The sequence below is a fragment of the Salminus brasiliensis genome, chromosome 17 (genome assembly GCF_030463535.1).
Source record: "Salminus brasiliensis chromosome 17, fSalBra1.hap2, whole genome shotgun sequence".
Lineage (NCBI taxonomy): Eukaryota > Metazoa > Chordata > Actinopteri > Characiformes > Bryconidae > Salminus > Salminus brasiliensis.
This window is the reverse complement of record NC_132894.1, coordinates 26,017,427-26,035,168: the sequence shown is the minus strand read 5'-3', so window position 1 is coordinate 26,035,168 and position 17,742 is coordinate 26,017,427. Positions and strand designations below refer to the sequence as shown.

Genomic DNA, 17,742 nt, shown 5'->3' with positions numbered 1-17,742 from the left:
TCCTTATGTAGTCCGCTCAGGAGAGGAAATGAGAGCAGAGAGGGCAGACATGCTCAGCTATACTTGTATTTAAAACCCTTTCTGGTTTTACCTTGTTATGTTGTAAAAGAACGAGGATTGTGGCTGAAGGACACGAAGGATAGCAGACATTTTCGATAGGGGTGAAAAAATACTGAATATAGGTCTAGTAGTAAAATAGGCCGGTGAAACAAAAGGCCAAGTGAGAAAAAAAGGCAATTTCAGATCATTTTCTATGGTGTTTTTGTCAAAATCATCTGACTGCACATATGCACAGATGTTTACATTTGAACAAATCACTGTGTCATATTTGGTTGACTACCAGTTTACCAGTTTACTTATAACGAGATAAGTTAGTCTTGAGACAGTTTGATAGATGTTTTTTGAAGATTCTTAATTACACTACGCAATACACTGTAAATTTGAGTGTACTTCTTATTTACAGTACAGTTTGTATTGCATTGTATGTCTTTTGATAGTAAATTATAAAGGGAGTCAAAATACAGTGCACTCTTTCTCTGATTCCAAACGCCGGAGTGTGTGGAGTTTGTGAAGGCTATTTAGTCTAACCCCTGCTAGTTACTGCTGGAGACAAATACCAATTTAACCATTTACCTCCCGGCTAATCAATAATAGCCTGTGGGCTAACAGAAGTGCATCCAGCCTTTCTCTCACTGGAGTGCATGGAAACAAAGCACAATTATCCACATCTTTTTGTCAAGTAGTTTCTGTCTGTGTGAGCTGGTTGCACATTTGACTAGACACTATAAACCTACATTTTTTTGTTGTTACATTTTTTTTTCATTTGCACTGCTGTGGTTTGATTTTCAATGATGCTGCTAGTTTTCCCTCCTCCCTCTGTCTGGCATGTGGCTAATACTGGAGCAGTAAAATAAAAATCATACTCAATGGAATATGACAGAAGATCAGCCTAGCTGAAATATAAAACGCTCAAACGCACATTTCTAACTCTGTACCGATAAGTGATTGACGTGGTGGGGTTTAGCGCAACTGAAACACTGCTGATGCCAGCGGAGGCCGGGGAGTCAGCACCAATGAAAATAAGCAGAGCAACATGAATTCTCTTTGTCTGGGGTTCTGTCTTAATGAACGCCTTTGATAATGTGTGTCATGGAAACCTGACTGTGCTGAGTTTGTGTAACTTTGGGTGATGGTTCATGTGCTGTCTGGTAGTGGGGCGGCTCAGGTGTCCATGCAATGTGTGACTCAAATTTGGGCTGACCAGACCAGAAAGAGCCTGGTGGGGGATGAGAGAAAAACAGAGAAATCAGATCTCAGGGCAGACTTGCCTTCAGTCTGCAAACTTTGTCTGATGAGTGGAAAAAAGGAGGGGGGAAAAAGTGGCTCTTGGTCTTGTATGCTTGCCATTGCTGTGTGGTTTTCAGGGCTTCTGTCTCTCTCTCTGGATTCGGGCTCGGGCTTTGATACACAGTTAAGATCTTTGATGGAGCTTCTGTGCCAGGATGGAAAGAGAGGAAGACGTGAAGGAGAGACAGAGAAAAAGAGGGAGAGAGGGGGGGAAAGGGCTTTGAATGGTGGCTGGCTTTGGATGTTAACGCCTTGTGGGTTTTTCTCCCTCCTTGCAGCAACTGTACGCCGCCCAGCTGGCCAGCATGCAGCTCTCGCCAGGAGCCAAGATGCCGCCGCTGCCGCAGCCCCCCAACTCAGCTGGGCCCCTCTCACCCGGTCCCAAGAGCGAGAAGAGATCCTCCAGCCCCCTCGCCCAAGTCAAGGTACGGCCCCCACTGGAGTGGTGCTTGACCCAATCCTCTCCAGTTTTCTGCTTCAGTAAATCAACCACGGCTAGGTAGCATTACTTTAGCGCCTACCGCTAGGCCTCCTCTCCGCAGAGCCCATCAATCTGGACTGGCTTTTACAAGGCCTTCATTCCCTCATGCAGAACTCTGTGGACAGGGTTGCCATGGCTCTGTGTGCACCCAGAGAGTCATTTTTAGGAACACGTGGTTGGACTGCCTTTTTCATCCCCCTTCTCCCTGCCTAACTTGGATAGAATCGAGCCAGATTACATAGGCCTATAATAGACAAATACAGATCGATGAGGTTGAAATTTGGTGGTGACGCTTTCTTTTGTATTTTTTTTTTTTAAATAAGAGCAACATTAGGGCTGCTACAGTACATGGCGGGAGGCCACCAGCCTTCAGCTTTGACTAGAAGCAAGATACATCATGCTTTTTTCAATGTGGTTCTAACTTAAAACATATGCACATTTGGAAAAGTTTAGTTTAATATAACAATAGAGCAGTGGATACATCAGCAAGCTTAGCAGTAGTGTGTTTAGGGCTGGGTTCCTCTTTAGCAGGCTTGGCTAAAGCAGGCTTCACCAGGTTTTTGGAACATAGCCCTTGTAGAATGCCGAAAACATCAGCAACTCACTGCCTTTCCAAGACCAATGTGAAACACTGTCATTTGCAGGGACTTCCAGTCTGAGCAAAGATTCAAAGACGCAACCTCCTTTCACAGAAGTGGCGTCAGCTTGTTTCTCTTTATTTAATTCCACATGTTAAGATAACTCTCATTATATGAGCTACATAATCTTTTTAATCACAAAGTTGATCAAAGATACAGACTGCTTTTTTGCCCCGTTAGCTCCATATGCAGACATGTTGTGCTTAATTAGCTGGCAATCTGTTTTGTTTGTCTACTTAAAGCGTAATTGAATGACAAACTGTTGTTGGCAGTCAGATTTTCAAGAAGCTCGAGGCAGTGTTCAGTATGTGGCCCATCTGTTTGGGCAGCGTGACTCACTGCCAAAAAAAAGTGTTAAGGCCCAGTCAGTTCATAGCGCACAAGATAACTAATAAAGGTCTTGACATCAGCGAACTGCCACACTATTGCTATTCAGTGGTAACATTTGACTATACTAGATAAGTCTACTCCCTAATGATCAAGCGCTACAGTTCATGGTCCAACATTATACCTACTACACATCATTCACTACTAAGAGGTGTCCTCAACAGTCATCGCCTCACGGACGGTGATGCTTGTGATGAGACGCATTAGTGGTTCGCCGTATTCTCTCAGGATAAGAGCAGGTGAGGAGATAGAGATGTACAGAGAGGCACACACTGTGCTTTAATTAGTCTGAACAAAGCCTGGCCTCGCTGCACAGAGGAGCTTGAGCATGGCACAGAGCTCAGCTATGAATGCACAGACCTTCTCTTGGAGGAGTTCGGCTAATTAATCTGCAGTATTAGCAGACAAAGCATTGTTTTGTGTGGCCAAGGTGGGGGATTTTTCTCTGCGGGGTGTTCTCTCTCTTATAAGCAGCATGTCTCTTATCTACAGGAGGAGGGAACCCAGCCTCTCAACCTCTCTGCCCGGCCCAAGACAGCTGAGCCGGTCAAATCCCCTATGTCTCCCACACACAGCCTGTTCCCGGGCAGCAAGAGCAGCCCCAACAGCTTGACCAAGAGCGGAGGTATCCCTAGCCCCCTTGGAAGTCTGGGCCGTGGCTCATCACTAGGTAAGGGTCCTGTACTTTTCTGGTGCTGGTATATTAGGACTATTTTTCAAGTATAAAACATTTGGATTTTTTTTTGTTAATATGAACAATTTATATTTACCAATAATGCCATGTTCCAAAAAGAGCAATATGTAGGGTCACTGATTTGACCTCCTTTGTCATATAATGGTACTGTTTTACCCATCTGCACATGGAGGTATTTACACAACCACATCTCCTAATCTCACTCAAACCTTGCCATTACAGCCAGCATAGTAAAGTGTGACGGAGGCTGGAGCTGACTATTTGTTTTCAAAGCTCTCAACTTCATCTCTCATATTAAGCCTTTTTCGGAAGTTGCTGTTGCTAAAAACGTTCTTTCATTAAATCGGCACCATTTAGCTGAACTAGATTCATTTCCCTTCTCCTCTTCCACTTGGCCTTTGAACGCAGACTTGGTGTTTGTTTTTGTTCTATTTCCGAGTTTTAACTGCCACCCAGCCTCACCTCGCTTTGATCCACTAATTACAGAAAGGCGTCACACACACCAAGATTGCTGCCTTATTTTTCCGCGAGCCCCTGCACATGAAGTGTGCCACACGTACACTAAACACATGGTGATTGCACAGATACGAAGAGCCGATAACCAGACCTCCCATAAACAGTCTAGGATCTTCTAACTTGTGCGTATGTGTGCCGGTCTCCTAGACATCCTGTCCAACCTGAACTCCACAGCGCTGTTTGGAGATCAAGACGCGGTGATGAAGGCCATCCAGGAGGCGAGGAAGATGAGGGAACAGATCCAGCGAGAGCAGCTGCAACACCATCAACAGGGCATGGAGGCCAAGCTCTCGGCCCTGTCCGGTCTGGGTCTGAACAACTGCAGGACTGACAAGGTGAGCCTTTTTCTTCTGTTCTCCTTATTCTCTTTGTCCATATCATCTCTCTTTCAGCGCTTGTGTTGTCTGGAATGTTGGATGAGCAGTGTCCACTTTTCAAATAGGCCCCTATTCTTGAATGTACCATTGCTTTGTGTCCAAACAAGGCCACTTCAGTGTTTCATTAGGAGCAGAAAGAAAACTAAACCTCGAGGACAAGTTCTCCTCTGTCCACTGTGCTTTTAAAAGATCTTTTAAAAATTGTCTTTGATGGAGGTCCAGAGGAGTCTTTTTGATTGACATTGGCATGGTCGATAGTACGCGTGCATATTTGTGTGCGTGAAAGTGTGTATGCATGTGTGTGTGCGTGAGGGCCGTTCGCTGGTCCTCCGGTGCTGCCCTGAGCGGGTTCAAACTGTGATGTCTCAGCCCAATTAAAGCAGACAGGCGGCCTCCTCAGGCCCCTGGTGTGGGACAGGCCCGCTTTGTACCAGGAGCAAACAGACTCCCAGGGATTCCCTTTAAAAATATCTTCAATCAATGAGTCAATCAAGAGCGAAAAAGCCCCTACCCGCTCCCATCTGATTGATGCCATATTGCCAGTTGGCTGTGAGAAGCAGGCAGGAACTGGGAGTGGAGCATCATTAATATTTCAGCACCTGATTACTTTCAACCAACATCTTAAAGTAGGTCAATGTATATGTAAAAAAGCAAGGGGGACTATTTTTTTTATCAACTTAAGAAGTAAGGGGGTTAACTGGATGAAGACATGTGCCCCAGTGTGGGTGGCACAGCACTAACCCAAGGCTGAAGTGTATCCTCAAAACAGGGCAAGGCTGTAGCACAATTCTTCAGCCTCCCCTCTTAAGACCAGATAATGCAAGTATTTGACTAAAAGCTTAAGTATCCATTTAGTCATCGCTATGTTCTCAGGACTGAGAAGGCCACTTGTCTTTTTTTTAACAGCAATTTTCTTCTTTACTCCTCACGGCAGCATTGTGGGAGCCAAAATCTTATTTTCTTCAACACAATGCTTCATTTTATACGGAAAGCATTATAAAGGGAGTTTTTAGGAGCTAGCGCTTAAGCTGCAGTATTATCTGCTATTCTTCTAGGTCTTTTTGAGCCTTTGTTTGTCTGCCTCAGAGGTGGATACGGTATGTGAGTGCATAGCCGTCACCTGTGTGTGTGTGTGTGTGTGTCTCTGTCTGTTTCTCTCTCTCTCTTTCTCTCTCTCTCTCTCTCTCTCTCACACTCACTCTCTCTCTCCACACCCTTTCCACCTTCCACTTATTCTCTTACTCCACACCTCCCAAATTCAGGGGTTAGCTCATGGCCATCCAGGCAGAGGAATATGCCACTACATGACACGAATACCTCTCTCTTAACAATAGCTGAATAGGAACATTTGTCAACAGGCAGTACACACCTACATTGCGGCATTGTTCTTAGCAGGTAAAGCTTAGCGCTTTTTCTGCCGCTCTTTTGTCCCACTCCAGCTTTGTTTCCAGCCTATGGCAAGACCCCGTCTTTTCAGCTGCTTGTTTGGGTGCAGAGCTTAGGTGAGCTCTGTGTTTTCCTAAGCAGTGGGAAGATCCATTTAGAGGCACCTCATCACTCTGCACCTCTCTCCCCCTGCCCCGAAGTTATCTTTTAGGCCTCTACCTAAAAAAGGCATTAAGCTAGCAGTTAAACGCGCTTTCGCTGGAGGACTTTGATGTAAGGGCAAGGCAATTCTGGGAAGCCAGCGGTGCAAGATCTGCCTGGCTTTGGCAGAGCAGAGGAGGCAACAACAAATAATAATTAGCCACTCTATCAGTCTGGAAATATGGCTGGTATGTTTGGGTTATCATTGTTGCCATAGGTAACTGAGCACATTGCAAAGACTCAACCCCCCCCTTTTTTTTTTTTTTTGAAGTCAATCAAGCATCGTTTTTACTACACCGCCCATATCTCTCTTTCTCTCTCTGCCTCTGTTACTCTCTTTTCCTCTCTCTATCTCTTTCTCTCTCCCTTTTTCAGCTGTCTTATGACCTTTGAGCTGAAGCCCAATAGGATAAAATGGCATTGCCTCTTTTGTACTCTAATGGAATTTCATCGGATGATATCATAAAGACAGCTCCACCTTGCCATATTGCTCAGTCAGTCAGACTTATTGATGTCCCAGACCAACTAAAGCTTTACACAAGACGTGCTTCCTCTCGCTTCATCACATTTAGCTAATTACTAATAAAAGCAATAAAAATCACAGTTAATCTAGTATTCGGTCTGGCCTTCAAAGTCTTGGTCCAGTACTGTCCTTGGTCCACTGTCCAGTACTACCTTTCAGTACCTCAGTATACTGCACTGATATCTGAAAACCAGCAGGAAGTTTGAGGCAGCATGCTACATTAATGGCATCTTATAGCATATGTGTCTGCTGGCATGCTTTGCATGTCATCAGCAGATCTGCGACCGTGTGGTAAGCAGTAATGACCTGGGTTGCAGCATGGGCTTGGGCATCACGAGCTGGACCATGCAACTGCATAGACCCAACAATAGAAAAAGGCCCACAAATGATCCAGATAAAAGCCTTCACTTTGCTTCGTTTCAGAATATTAATATTTCAGCGTCGCACCTCACCTGACATAAATACTGGACGCTGCTTTAATATCTGCCTCCCAGTTGACTGTTTGGAAGTTTATCACAGTGAAAGCCTGCATGGACGCATTCTAGAAAGGTAAGGTAAATGGGATTAAGGAGAGGTTAAAATCATCTACTGGGGCTGTTGGAGGGGGATATTAAATATTGATTTATCCCGGTGTAACGACCGAGCCAGAGAGTGGGGCTAAGTGCTGCTTACAGATGGATCAATTCATCTTTTAATACAAAGTGTGTCCGAAGAGCACAATGCAGTGACCCTCATATCTCTCTCTCTTCCCCTCTCTCTGTCTTACTCTCTCAGGCCATTCAGTATATATGGGGCCACTCGTCTTTTTTTTCTCCCTCACCACCACCCTCTAAGGTGGAAGAATCTCTGCTGCGATAGCTCCTGTCCTCTAGGTGCTCATATAAAATATTCATGCCTTAGTGAACCGTGTTTACGTGTTTTTTTTATTTGTCCTTTTTTCTTCTCTCTCTTTTTTATATCTCCCATCAGAGAAAGAAAAGCTTTTATGGACCCTCTCACAATTTACTTTTTCTCAAATATTTATTAAAATGTATTATTGTCTGCAGAGGGCAATTACTTTATTCTATTATTTATATCCATTTCTGATGCTTTTATCTGGAACAACGCTGAACGGTCAGTTGTACATTTCAGGATGCTTTTTGAGGTTTGCAGTTGAATAGGGACGCTTTATGTCTTCTCTTCGTGTCCCATTGTGAAGACCTCTATCTTGTGTACCCTGTCGGCTTTGCTGAAACCCTCAAAGTACTTTGTCCAATTTTCTACTGATCAAAGTTCCCCAGTGCTCTCAAACCATCATAGCCGTAGAAGATTTTAAAGTTTGATCTTTCCACTGCTAATCAACAGCTGATGCAGTTCGGCACAGCATATGGTGGGGAACTAAAATGTATTCCTCTGCTGACACCTCCCAAACCGGAATCAAAAAGGTGAAAGGCCAGTGTATTAACCTATTGAGCATCTGCACCCTCTACCCCCTCCTCTCCTCTGCATTATTGATGAGCAGGAACATTCACTGTCCTCGCAGAGCAGAGCCGAGGGCCTCCAACAGTCTAAAATGGAACTTTGCCCACCCTCCTCAAAATCCTTACTCGCTACCTTTTGGATGCGCAAGCCAACGTGTGCGCCCCATTTCCCTGTGTGTACATTGGAGTCCTATTGAAGCAGGCCTTCACAAAGACCAGGAGTATAATCTTGTCTGGTCTGCAGCCCTGGAAGCAATTTTCTGCTCCTTTTTTCTGCTGCTGTCTTGGAAATTGCCAGCCTGGGATTTTTTTTGGGCCACATAAGTAAATCCTGCCATACATGGGTTTGGCCATCCAAAATTTGATTATATGCAGCACTTAGCCATCAGCCATAGCCAGCAAGTGCCACTGCTGAGTATTGCTTACATTAATGCTTTGGACCAATTGTTTGAATGTGCCACACAATAAAATAAGACATAGTGCCTTTCAATGAGACTGTGGGTTTCTGTGTGTGTGTGTGTGTGTGTGTGTGTGTGTGTGTTTGTGGGCACACGTCCCGGGCTGGGATCTGAAACAATGCTTCTTCTCCCTCTTTCCCTGTCTTTAGTGAGACATGAGTAGCTCTCAGCTTCACACCAATGGCTCCCAATTTTACACCGTGGCTGCGTAAAAATACAGGCAGCCAAAGCAGGGCCGACATTCAAAAACCTAACAAGCCCCTGCGCTCCAGACCTGCCCGTTTCTGCTTACAGCAGAGGGCCCACAACAAAGCCGACAGAAAGAATAGGCCACAATGGGTCATTTATGCACCGCCATATTGAGATAGATCCTCTCGGAATGGCCGCATAAAGGCCCCTCTGTCTCCCCGATCATGTGGTCTAGATTGTCTTCTGGGGTTGTTCCATTATTGTAAATAGATTGTGCGATAAGAGAACAGAAAGTGAAGTCCCTCTTAACAGATCCTTGAGGACTCAGTGAACAGTTCAGGGTCATTTAGAGCTGGAAGCCCATAAAAAAGCCAGCGCGAATGATCTCAACACAGCATGGAATGAAAACAGAGAACTGGAGACAGCCCTTACAGCGGCAAGATGGCCATGAATAAAACGGATCATTTCCCCATGAAAGTTGAAAGGTCACATGTTGTGGGCGAAGCTGTTTTTGCTTGCCCCCCACCCCCCGTTTCCTCTCTATAAACAAGTCGAACTTGTCAGCCTGACACACAATCATAGCATCACTGGCCACAGAATCCCTTTGCTCCAAATAGAAAATGAACTGGAAAGTGAAAGCTCATGGTGGCGTCATGCCACAGTCAGAGTTCTCTCCCTCCCTCTCTTATGTGCCAGTACAGTTTTGCTCCCTGATTGATGTGAGAAGCATCAACCATGCCCATTTCCTTAACACAGATGAGCTGATTCTCTAACAGAAACCGGAGGCCAGAGCCCAGAAACATTGTTCTGGGATCATGTGCTGACCTGTTAACGCAGGGCTTGGCCTCAGTCCTTTGTGCGCACTGCCTGCAGCCTCAGGCTGGGATCCTAGAGCATGGAGGCTTGCTTTGCAGAGACCGCATGAAAGCTGCTCAAGGCTTACCACACAGTACACAGTGCAGATGCTGAAGACGAGACTGTTTTGAAATTAGTAACTAATGGAGAGCTACATAGTTATAAATAACATGGCAATTGGTCACAAAAGAAATTAAAAGCAGACGAGGGGCAAAATTGATGCCCAAGCTAAGTTACTTTGGCGAGGCAGGCTGTCTAGGCCAGGAACTACCGCAAGCTTTCGAAGAGGGTGAAAGCAGGAGCTACTTAACCACTGCACTGTCCTTACAGAGCCCCCCATTATCCACCACAGTACTTATCAATCTCTGGACCAGGTGTGGAAGCAATAATGCTGCAAGGATATGGACACGACACAGTAATACACTGGGCCGTCACATACTTTAGCCATGTGTGTCCTATCTACTTTGTCTCTCCTGATATTAGCTTCATGCACCTGGGAACTATAAAAGCAAATAAATAATCTCTGCTCTTTTGCACTTTTGTCAAGGTCATTGAGCATGTTTTGCTCAAGTTTTCTAATACGTCTTTCCTCATTCTCAGGCTGCTTTACATGGCCAGAGAAACAGAAGTAAAGTCTGTGTTTCGCTCAAAGCCTCACAATTGCCGTTTTTTAGAGCTTGGATGGCCCCGAATGGAGAGAGCCAAGGCCATATGGACGAGGCTGGGCCTATTTATACTGCAAAAGGGCGAGTGTCACGGGTGCAGCAGTGCAACACATAAGTAGAGACTAGCCACTGGCACAATGCACTCCAGCCCGAGGCCGCTGCGAGTCCTCCGGCACATGTTCTGCGGCCAGCCTGATTAAAGCTCGCGCTGCAGTGCTGACACGGGCTCCCGGCTCTGGCCCCTGTCCAGCCGTTCAGAAGTTCCAGCGGCCCTGTCGTTGTGTGTCATTACTTCACTGTGCAACCATTTTACTGTCGAAACAAAACGTGTTCAGGAACCAAATTCGAGGGGGCGGGGGGAGGAGGGGATTATTGTGGGTGTCTTTTTTCCACTTCAGCCTTGGAGTGTGCGGCTATAATTTTAGATGTGGGGTGGAAGGGCCGCATGCTGAACGCATTTGAGGAAAGAGCCAGCCGTGCGGCAGAGAGGTCGTGGTTAGGATGGGAGGGGTGCACAGTGTACCACTACATCTTTTCTTTCTTATTTTGTCTCTCCTCTCATTCTTCCTCTTTTCTTCCTCCTGCTCTCCTTCTGCTTTTTTTTCTGTGGAGAGGTGGAGTTTCTGCCATCTTGCTGGTGTAATGCACATTATAAATATCCTTTATAGCATGTTGGTTACAGAGCTGTGGGCTTGACTATCTGCCTGGCTGGACAGGCCTGTCCCAGGATGCTGCACGTCCTTTATTGCTCTTCTGTGGCAGAGTGATCAGTAAAAATTTAATGACACCATAAAATAATAAAAATGCCATTAATTTATCACACCGCTTGATGCAGGCAGTAGTAAAGTTACGGTAGTTTGCTGAGTTTTTTTTTTTTTTTTTAAACAAAAAGCCTGATGTTGTGCATATAAATTATCTGCACAATTTTTGCTATAATACTAATGCTGTGCCATAAATTACGCAAGTTATAACCAATAAGTATATAAAACACAGTGTGTAAAATTTAATGGAAATGCAGTTTGCTCAAGCGATGCACATTTAGTCTAATGTTCGTTTGTACTATTCTGGAGCACTCACTCGATTGCATTCTCTTTAATGCATCATAAGCAGACTGCAGACTGGGGCTCCAGTTATCTCCAGCTATCTCCAGTTAGTTTGTTACACCCCAGTCACGACTGAACCAGCTCGGTGCTCCGCTTAAATAAACGGACGGGTCCGAGGTGCGTAAAGATGGAATCTCTTTCGTGTTCGATTGCTCCCTGTTGACTTGTTCTTTAATTATTTCTCTGTGCAGCGGGGAAAGTTTAGTGCTCAGACGGTTATTAATGAAACTCTGTGATGGATGGCTCTTGTTCTTTTTTCCATCTCAGGTCCTACATGATGCTTAATGATCATGAGTTTATAAAAGGACTTGATTGATCAGAGAGTGCCAGCTGAGCGCAGGGGAGGGAAGAAGCAGCTAATTTATTACACACACCCCTCCCCCATCTCTCTCTCTCTCACTTACACACACACACAAACTCCCGTCGGCCATCCCTTTCCTCTGCAGAGCGTCCACGGTGCATCGCCCGTTGCTCGTCCGACTAATCGCGCATCCGTCAATTTGTCATCGGGGGCTGTGTGCTCCTTTCATTAAGTGCAATAATGTGGCCTGGTGATGAATACAGTGGTGTAGGAGGCTTCACACAGAGCGAGGCACTGCGAGCTGAGCGTGGAGCTCCATCTTGTCTTTACAAAGCCGCCCCGGGGGCCAGCAGGGTCTGCCACGTATATCATAATTAGAAAACACTTAAGTAAGCAAAGCACAGTCAAGACAAGCAGTTCTTAATGACAACCCATAAGCAGGTATTGGTTAATTGTACATCAAAATCACTCAGATGGCCATAAATAATTATTGTTCCTTCAAGTGCGGTGGGAAATTGCTCCACTCTCTCTCCCTCTCACTCACTCTCTCCCTGTATCTCCCTGATTCACACTTCCTTTTTTTGAGTTATAGTCTCAGAATCAATAAAAATAGAAGCATGCAGAGAACTGAATGGCTTGAGACTTTAATTAAAATAATGTTTTTTTTTTATCTTAGTAGGCTTTAGTGCATGAACAAGTGCATGCACAAATCTTCTCAAGCTTGCAAACACAATTTACAGTACCAGTTCTGTTCTTTTCCCTGTTTAAGCAGCTTGTTTTAACATGGCAGCAGATGTAACAGGTCCTTTCGAGCTGACCTACAGTCTCAGTGGACTGTTTATGACTTCTTTAATAATCTTTTTCTACATAAAGAACAAGCCCACAGCAGCCTTGCTCCCTGGTGGGTTCTGTTCGACAAAGAGGTGTAAACAAACAAATGAGCAAAGCATTCTGATTCCAGCAACTAAAAGATTAATGTCCACATTGGTGTCTGTTTCTTCCCGTGTGTGTGGCTGTTAGCATTGTGTCTGGAGCCCACCTGGGTGTCCGTTCACAATGCACATGATAGGTGTTCTCAGGAGAAAAGTAGGGGGGCGAGTAAGAAAGACAGACCATCGCACCTTTTTGGTCAAGAACCGAATGGCTTCTCCCTAGGAGTAAAACAAATGCTCTTAGGCTGCATCACCAGAAGCACTCCACTTTTCCACCGTCTTTGAGCCGCCGGAAAGAGAGAGATTATTTGTATCATGCTGAGTGGAAGTGTCCATCTCCTTCTCAGGTCTTTAGAGAAGAAGCGACGGCTCCGCTAATGCCCCAGCACACTCCCGGCAGAACTAGGTCATTTAACAATGGGCCCGAGCAGCGGTCGGCCCCTCTTCCTCTGCATAATACATTAAGTGTAATGTGCGGCGACTATTCAGAAGGGGCCCCCCGAAAGCTGTTATTTTATTCCGCCAGTGCGCACGGACATGACATTTAATATTGTCGCCCCGGCGCATGAATGACAGGGTTTTATTGTGCGTCAAGTACGACATGATGCCAAGTTTAATCTGAGCAGAAAGCAACACGACAAAAGGGGAAACACGGTGTGTTCTTTAAAGCACATGCTCTGAATAAATGATAGACAGGGAGCTCAGGATGCCCGAGTCAGGCGCGAGCGCGCAGCAAAGATTACAGGGGAAGGGGGAAGGAAAAAAGAGAAGAAGAATCTGAGTGCTCTACTGGAGGTCCCAAGTCCCATTGTGTGCACTGGATTTTTTTTTTTTTTTTTTTTTTGCCATGTTGTTTTAAAGACCTTTTTACCAGTGAGAGCTTTTAGCATGTCTGACTCTTATCTGCACAACTCCCTGAAGAAATGCTAAATGAATACATACATGATGAAGGGGAAGTAACTGTTGTTTATTTGAGCTTACAACATGCATTCTATAATACGCTTACACAGTGTTACACAAGCCAGCTGGCATGCTTACACTTTATTTTGATGGTCCCCTGCAAAAGCTATGTAGATGACCAGCTTATCCTAACTTATACTCAACTAAACATCTATTAAAAGCAACAGAAATTTCCTCTAAACCTTTAACTAATACTGACATTAACTTAGCATTCCTAAACCTAATCCTAAACCTAACCTTGACCTTAATCCTTTTTGACAAAATCAGTTAATAATGCAGGGCTTTATTTTAATTATTAAGGAGCTCTTTTCTTGTTGTGTGCAGGAGAGGGCTCATTTCGAGAGTTTGGGCCATCATCTGGGAAAGCTTGGTGAAGATGGCAAGATTGGCCAAAGAGTAATTGACCTGACCAGGCCAGAGGATCTTGACGGTAAGTTGTTCTTTTTGTGTTTTTTTTTCATGTTCTTGGGCATTTTTCTCTTCAGACTTTCAGTTTGTACATGTCTCAAAATGTTCTGTTGTTTTTAAATTAATTTCTATGTTTTGGACAATCCTTATCAAAGCTATCAGACGCAGTGTATGTTTTGAGTCAGATCCAACCATCCACGGCTTGTAACCACTTTCGCATTACACTTTGACTTTTCCTAAGCCCTCATTTCTGTCACAATTACAGACCAAGTGTGAATAAGAAAGCCTAGATGGGTTGGGTCTCGTTTCTCCAACTATCTGGATTCCACAGTAGATGCTCCCTCTTTGCCAGTACGAACTAAGTGAGGGATATCTGTGTTTATGTTTGGGTGTGTGTGTGTGTGTGTGTGTATGGAGGACTCATGAGCTCCGTTTGAAGGTATTCACGGCTAGGTGCGTAGAGGACAGGCTGGAGGTCAGAGCTGGCCCTTCTCCAGGCCTGGCCTTGCTGCCACTGCCTCTGTTTGAGGTGCAGGGCGAGGTGGTGTAACTTCTGATAGCACTCGCATGACAAAGCGTCATCCCCCTTTGTGGCCCTGAGTCAACAGCGGCGAGAAACGTTCATGTGCACAAGTGTTTGTGCAGCGTAAATATTTTTAACAGTTTCCATGGCACTTTAGAGCCTAGACTGAGGGGGAGAATGAATAAGACAATATTTAAGAGCACATTATGAGAATGGTATGAAGGTTTCTCAGACTTTTTATGATGGCCAAGAGGCCTGAAACATACCAAAGAGGAAAAAAAGGACAAGTCCGTTTGGATTTTTTTCATGTGCATAGAAAGCAGCTTCGCACTGGTCTTTTATGTGCTGCCTTCCTGCCACTGTAGCTTTTCAGTCAAAACTACATTTGTGTTCATAAGTAGTAGAATAGATTACTTTTATTGAGGTTTTTGTTTATGAAAAGTTTGTTTTTGTCATAAATTAGTCTATGAGTAAATGAGCAGCAAGTAGTGCCCAGACACAAACCTGTCAATACAAAACATAACTAATACAGTATAAATAGTTATACAATTATATTATTACTGTTGAATTGTTTAGCAAAGGCTAATTTATTAAAGGGTTTATTAAGCAACATGCAATGTCTGGATTCAAATCAGATGTGCAATTAAATGCAGCATTTCTGGCCTGTCGGGATTTCCCTTGTGCTAGCTTGAATGTCCCACCCTATTCTCACGCCTCTGGGCGTCCAGGTCTGCAGGTCCTTCCCTGGGTGGGAACTCTTCTTCTGTGGCCTCAAATGGAATCAGGAACAGATTGGAGGGGGCACAGCAAGCAGCGAGCGTTTAATGTGGATGAAGGGGCGAGGGAAAGGCAAAGGCTGGTGTCTCTCCACGGCAAGTTCCCAGCAGGGACAGGATTAGGGGCAGGCAGACAGAGGCCACAGAGGGTTCCTGTTCCCAGGGGGAGCGGGTGGATGGGCGCCAGGGCTAGCGCTCCCAGCTCACCAGGGCTCTCCCCATTTCATCTCCCCGCTCGGCCCCTGCCAGCCAAAACACACACGAAAAGATGCAAACGGCGCTTCATGGTGATGCGTGCCACATTAGAAAGTCTCTTTTTACAACCAAAACGTGTTTACGCGCAGGGAAACATGGAGTTTGTTTACTTTGGTGTTCCGAGTGTTTGGAACCTTTCCGATGAACCGAGGCAAACAAATTCCACCCCTCCTCCATGAGAAATCAGAAGAATGTAAGCTCAGTGTTGTGTTTAGCAGGAGAGGGCAAGTCAGGATTGTTAATTGTTAATTAATTTACCTCATTTAGTAGTGTTAGCAGTGGTAACAGTGGTAGGACAACTGACCAGGCATCTTCAGCTTGAGGTTTGCATTGTGGATTTGGGCTGATTTGTCAAGTGACCAGTCTGCGATCACCAGAGAATTAGATTTTGTGGCAACCAACTTGGGTGTGACATAACATAGCTCGGGGATGGGGGATGAGGTGGGGGACGTACAGCCATTGCCTTTATAACCAGAGGAAAATTACTGAGCGAATCTTGCTACACCCATAACAGCAGAGTGCTTCAGTGCCGAGGCCTGGCCTGAAAGAAAGAAGCGCAGCATTGAAAAAGGGGCCCGGGGGCGTAAAGCGGCCCTCTGTCGTCGCCGTAAAGTGCAGAAAGCTTTAGGTTGCTTAAACTAATATTTGCGAAGCATGCAGGCAACCAAATTAACAGCTGCCAAAGCTCTAATGAGAGGAGGGGGGGTGCTGGAAAATAGCGGCCTGGGTATGGAAATAGATAGAATTTCCTTCATTTCGCAAAAAGCCGCGAGCCACATGCATCAGCTCGCCACAGAGTCATTAGGTCTTTTTAAGCTCAGATGAAAAACATTAACAAATACCGCAACGGGCTTCAGCATGGGCCCTTTGTTCATTCACATATGGAGACATATGACTCGCATTGGGTCATGTAGTTGTTCATGCCGCCTCTGTCAGACGGGGGTCTTGGCAGAACAAAGGGGGTGTTGAGGAATTCCATAGGGCAGGAAACCAGGGTAATCCAAGCCCACTTTTGTGACAATCGAGCGACTGGTTAAACAAAAATTGCCAGCTGACTCCATAACTTGCAGTCAGTTGAGACAGGCCTGACCCATATTTGTGTTGTTTTGATTATTTATCTGTTTAGAATGCGGTAGCTGACGGCTGCCGTTGATTTATCGTGAGGTATTTATTTAGAGTGTGTGTTGTTGTTCTTTCCTCTTCTATAAAAGAAAATGGGTTACACAAATCCACCAGTTTTTTCCTTCCTGTGGTGGGAGGACACAGACATAAAAATCATGAAAAGCTGGAACTTTCCTGTAGAGATTGTCAGTATTACGTCTTGGAGGACCTTTTTTTTTAGGGGGAGGGGGGTGATGAGTTAAATAAATACTGTGCTTCTGTTTAAAAGATCATGTCAAGATAACTCAACAATTTGTAAGACATAACATAAGCGTATTATAGTCTAATCAAATTTATCAGAGAAAACAGAAGACATGCATTCCTGTGTGAGTGTATATCCTCAGAATTCCCAGCACTGTATTTGAGGTCTCTGGGTTTGCTTTTACTTTGGACAGGCCAGGTCCCCTTTTAATTGATTCTCTGTAAAGCGGCGAGATGCGAAAAGGAATTTAGCATTGCTCTCACTTGGGGAAAAAAAAACCTGTTGACATCCAAGGTGAGACGCACAAGACAAGAAATAATAGCTGGCGGAAGCAAGTTGTAACACGCAGAGCATTTGTCCCCATGCACTCGCTCTCACATGCACACATGCTGCAGAATTCCAAACATCCAGCTGGAAAAAAAGAAAGGAAAAAAAAGACAAAGACTGGTACGTTGAAGTGGGGGGCTTAGATCACATGTAATTTGTAATGGTTTAATTAGCAGAATATGAGCAGTGCTGAGAACAGGGAGCACTATGCCCTATCTGACAGTGCGCATTAAGCCGCTGCTGATTCTCCCGAGCCTCCTTTGTGGCTACTAAAATATCTTTATGGAGAGGCGTTTCTCCTCTGGTTGGATCCAGCGCAGAGGGCCTGGCAGGTTCGCGTGATTGTTGCTCATTCAGCAGAGCGAAGCGTTGGGAGCGGATTCTTGTGTGACAGTCCATGTGTGTGTGCATGTGCGTGTGTGTGCCCTCAGAACAAAAGAGCGGCCCTTAGCAAAGAGGCTGAACCTGTTGGCTCTGTTCCGCGCTTCGTCAGGTCCAGGCCTGCTGCAGACAGGTGTGCTGGGCCGCTGGGCTCTTCTCTTTCTTTTGCTCTTTCTCTCTCTCTTCCCCTGTACAGTTCCCTCAAGTCGTCCTTCACTGTCCCTTGTGTTCACCCG

General features: G+C 45.2%; 1 protein-coding gene across 12 annotated transcripts in view; it reads left to right on the top strand.

Moving 5' to 3' along the window:
* Window positions 1-17,742, top strand: part of sox6 (SRY-box transcription factor 6) — a 151,802-nt gene that overhangs the window by 121,728 nt on the left and 12,332 nt on the right. For all 12 annotated transcript variants that reach the window (XM_072659796.1, XM_072659803.1, XM_072659802.1 and 9 more), the window contains 4 exons: window positions 1,626-1,772; window positions 3,346-3,523; window positions 4,211-4,398; window positions 13,798-13,903. In XM_072659796.1, coding sequence (XP_072515897.1) covers window positions 1,626-1,772; window positions 3,346-3,523; window positions 4,211-4,398; window positions 13,798-13,903 — 619 coding nt within the window. The remainder of the gene's footprint in view (window positions 1-1,625; window positions 1,773-3,345; window positions 3,524-4,210; window positions 4,399-13,797; window positions 13,904-17,742) is intronic.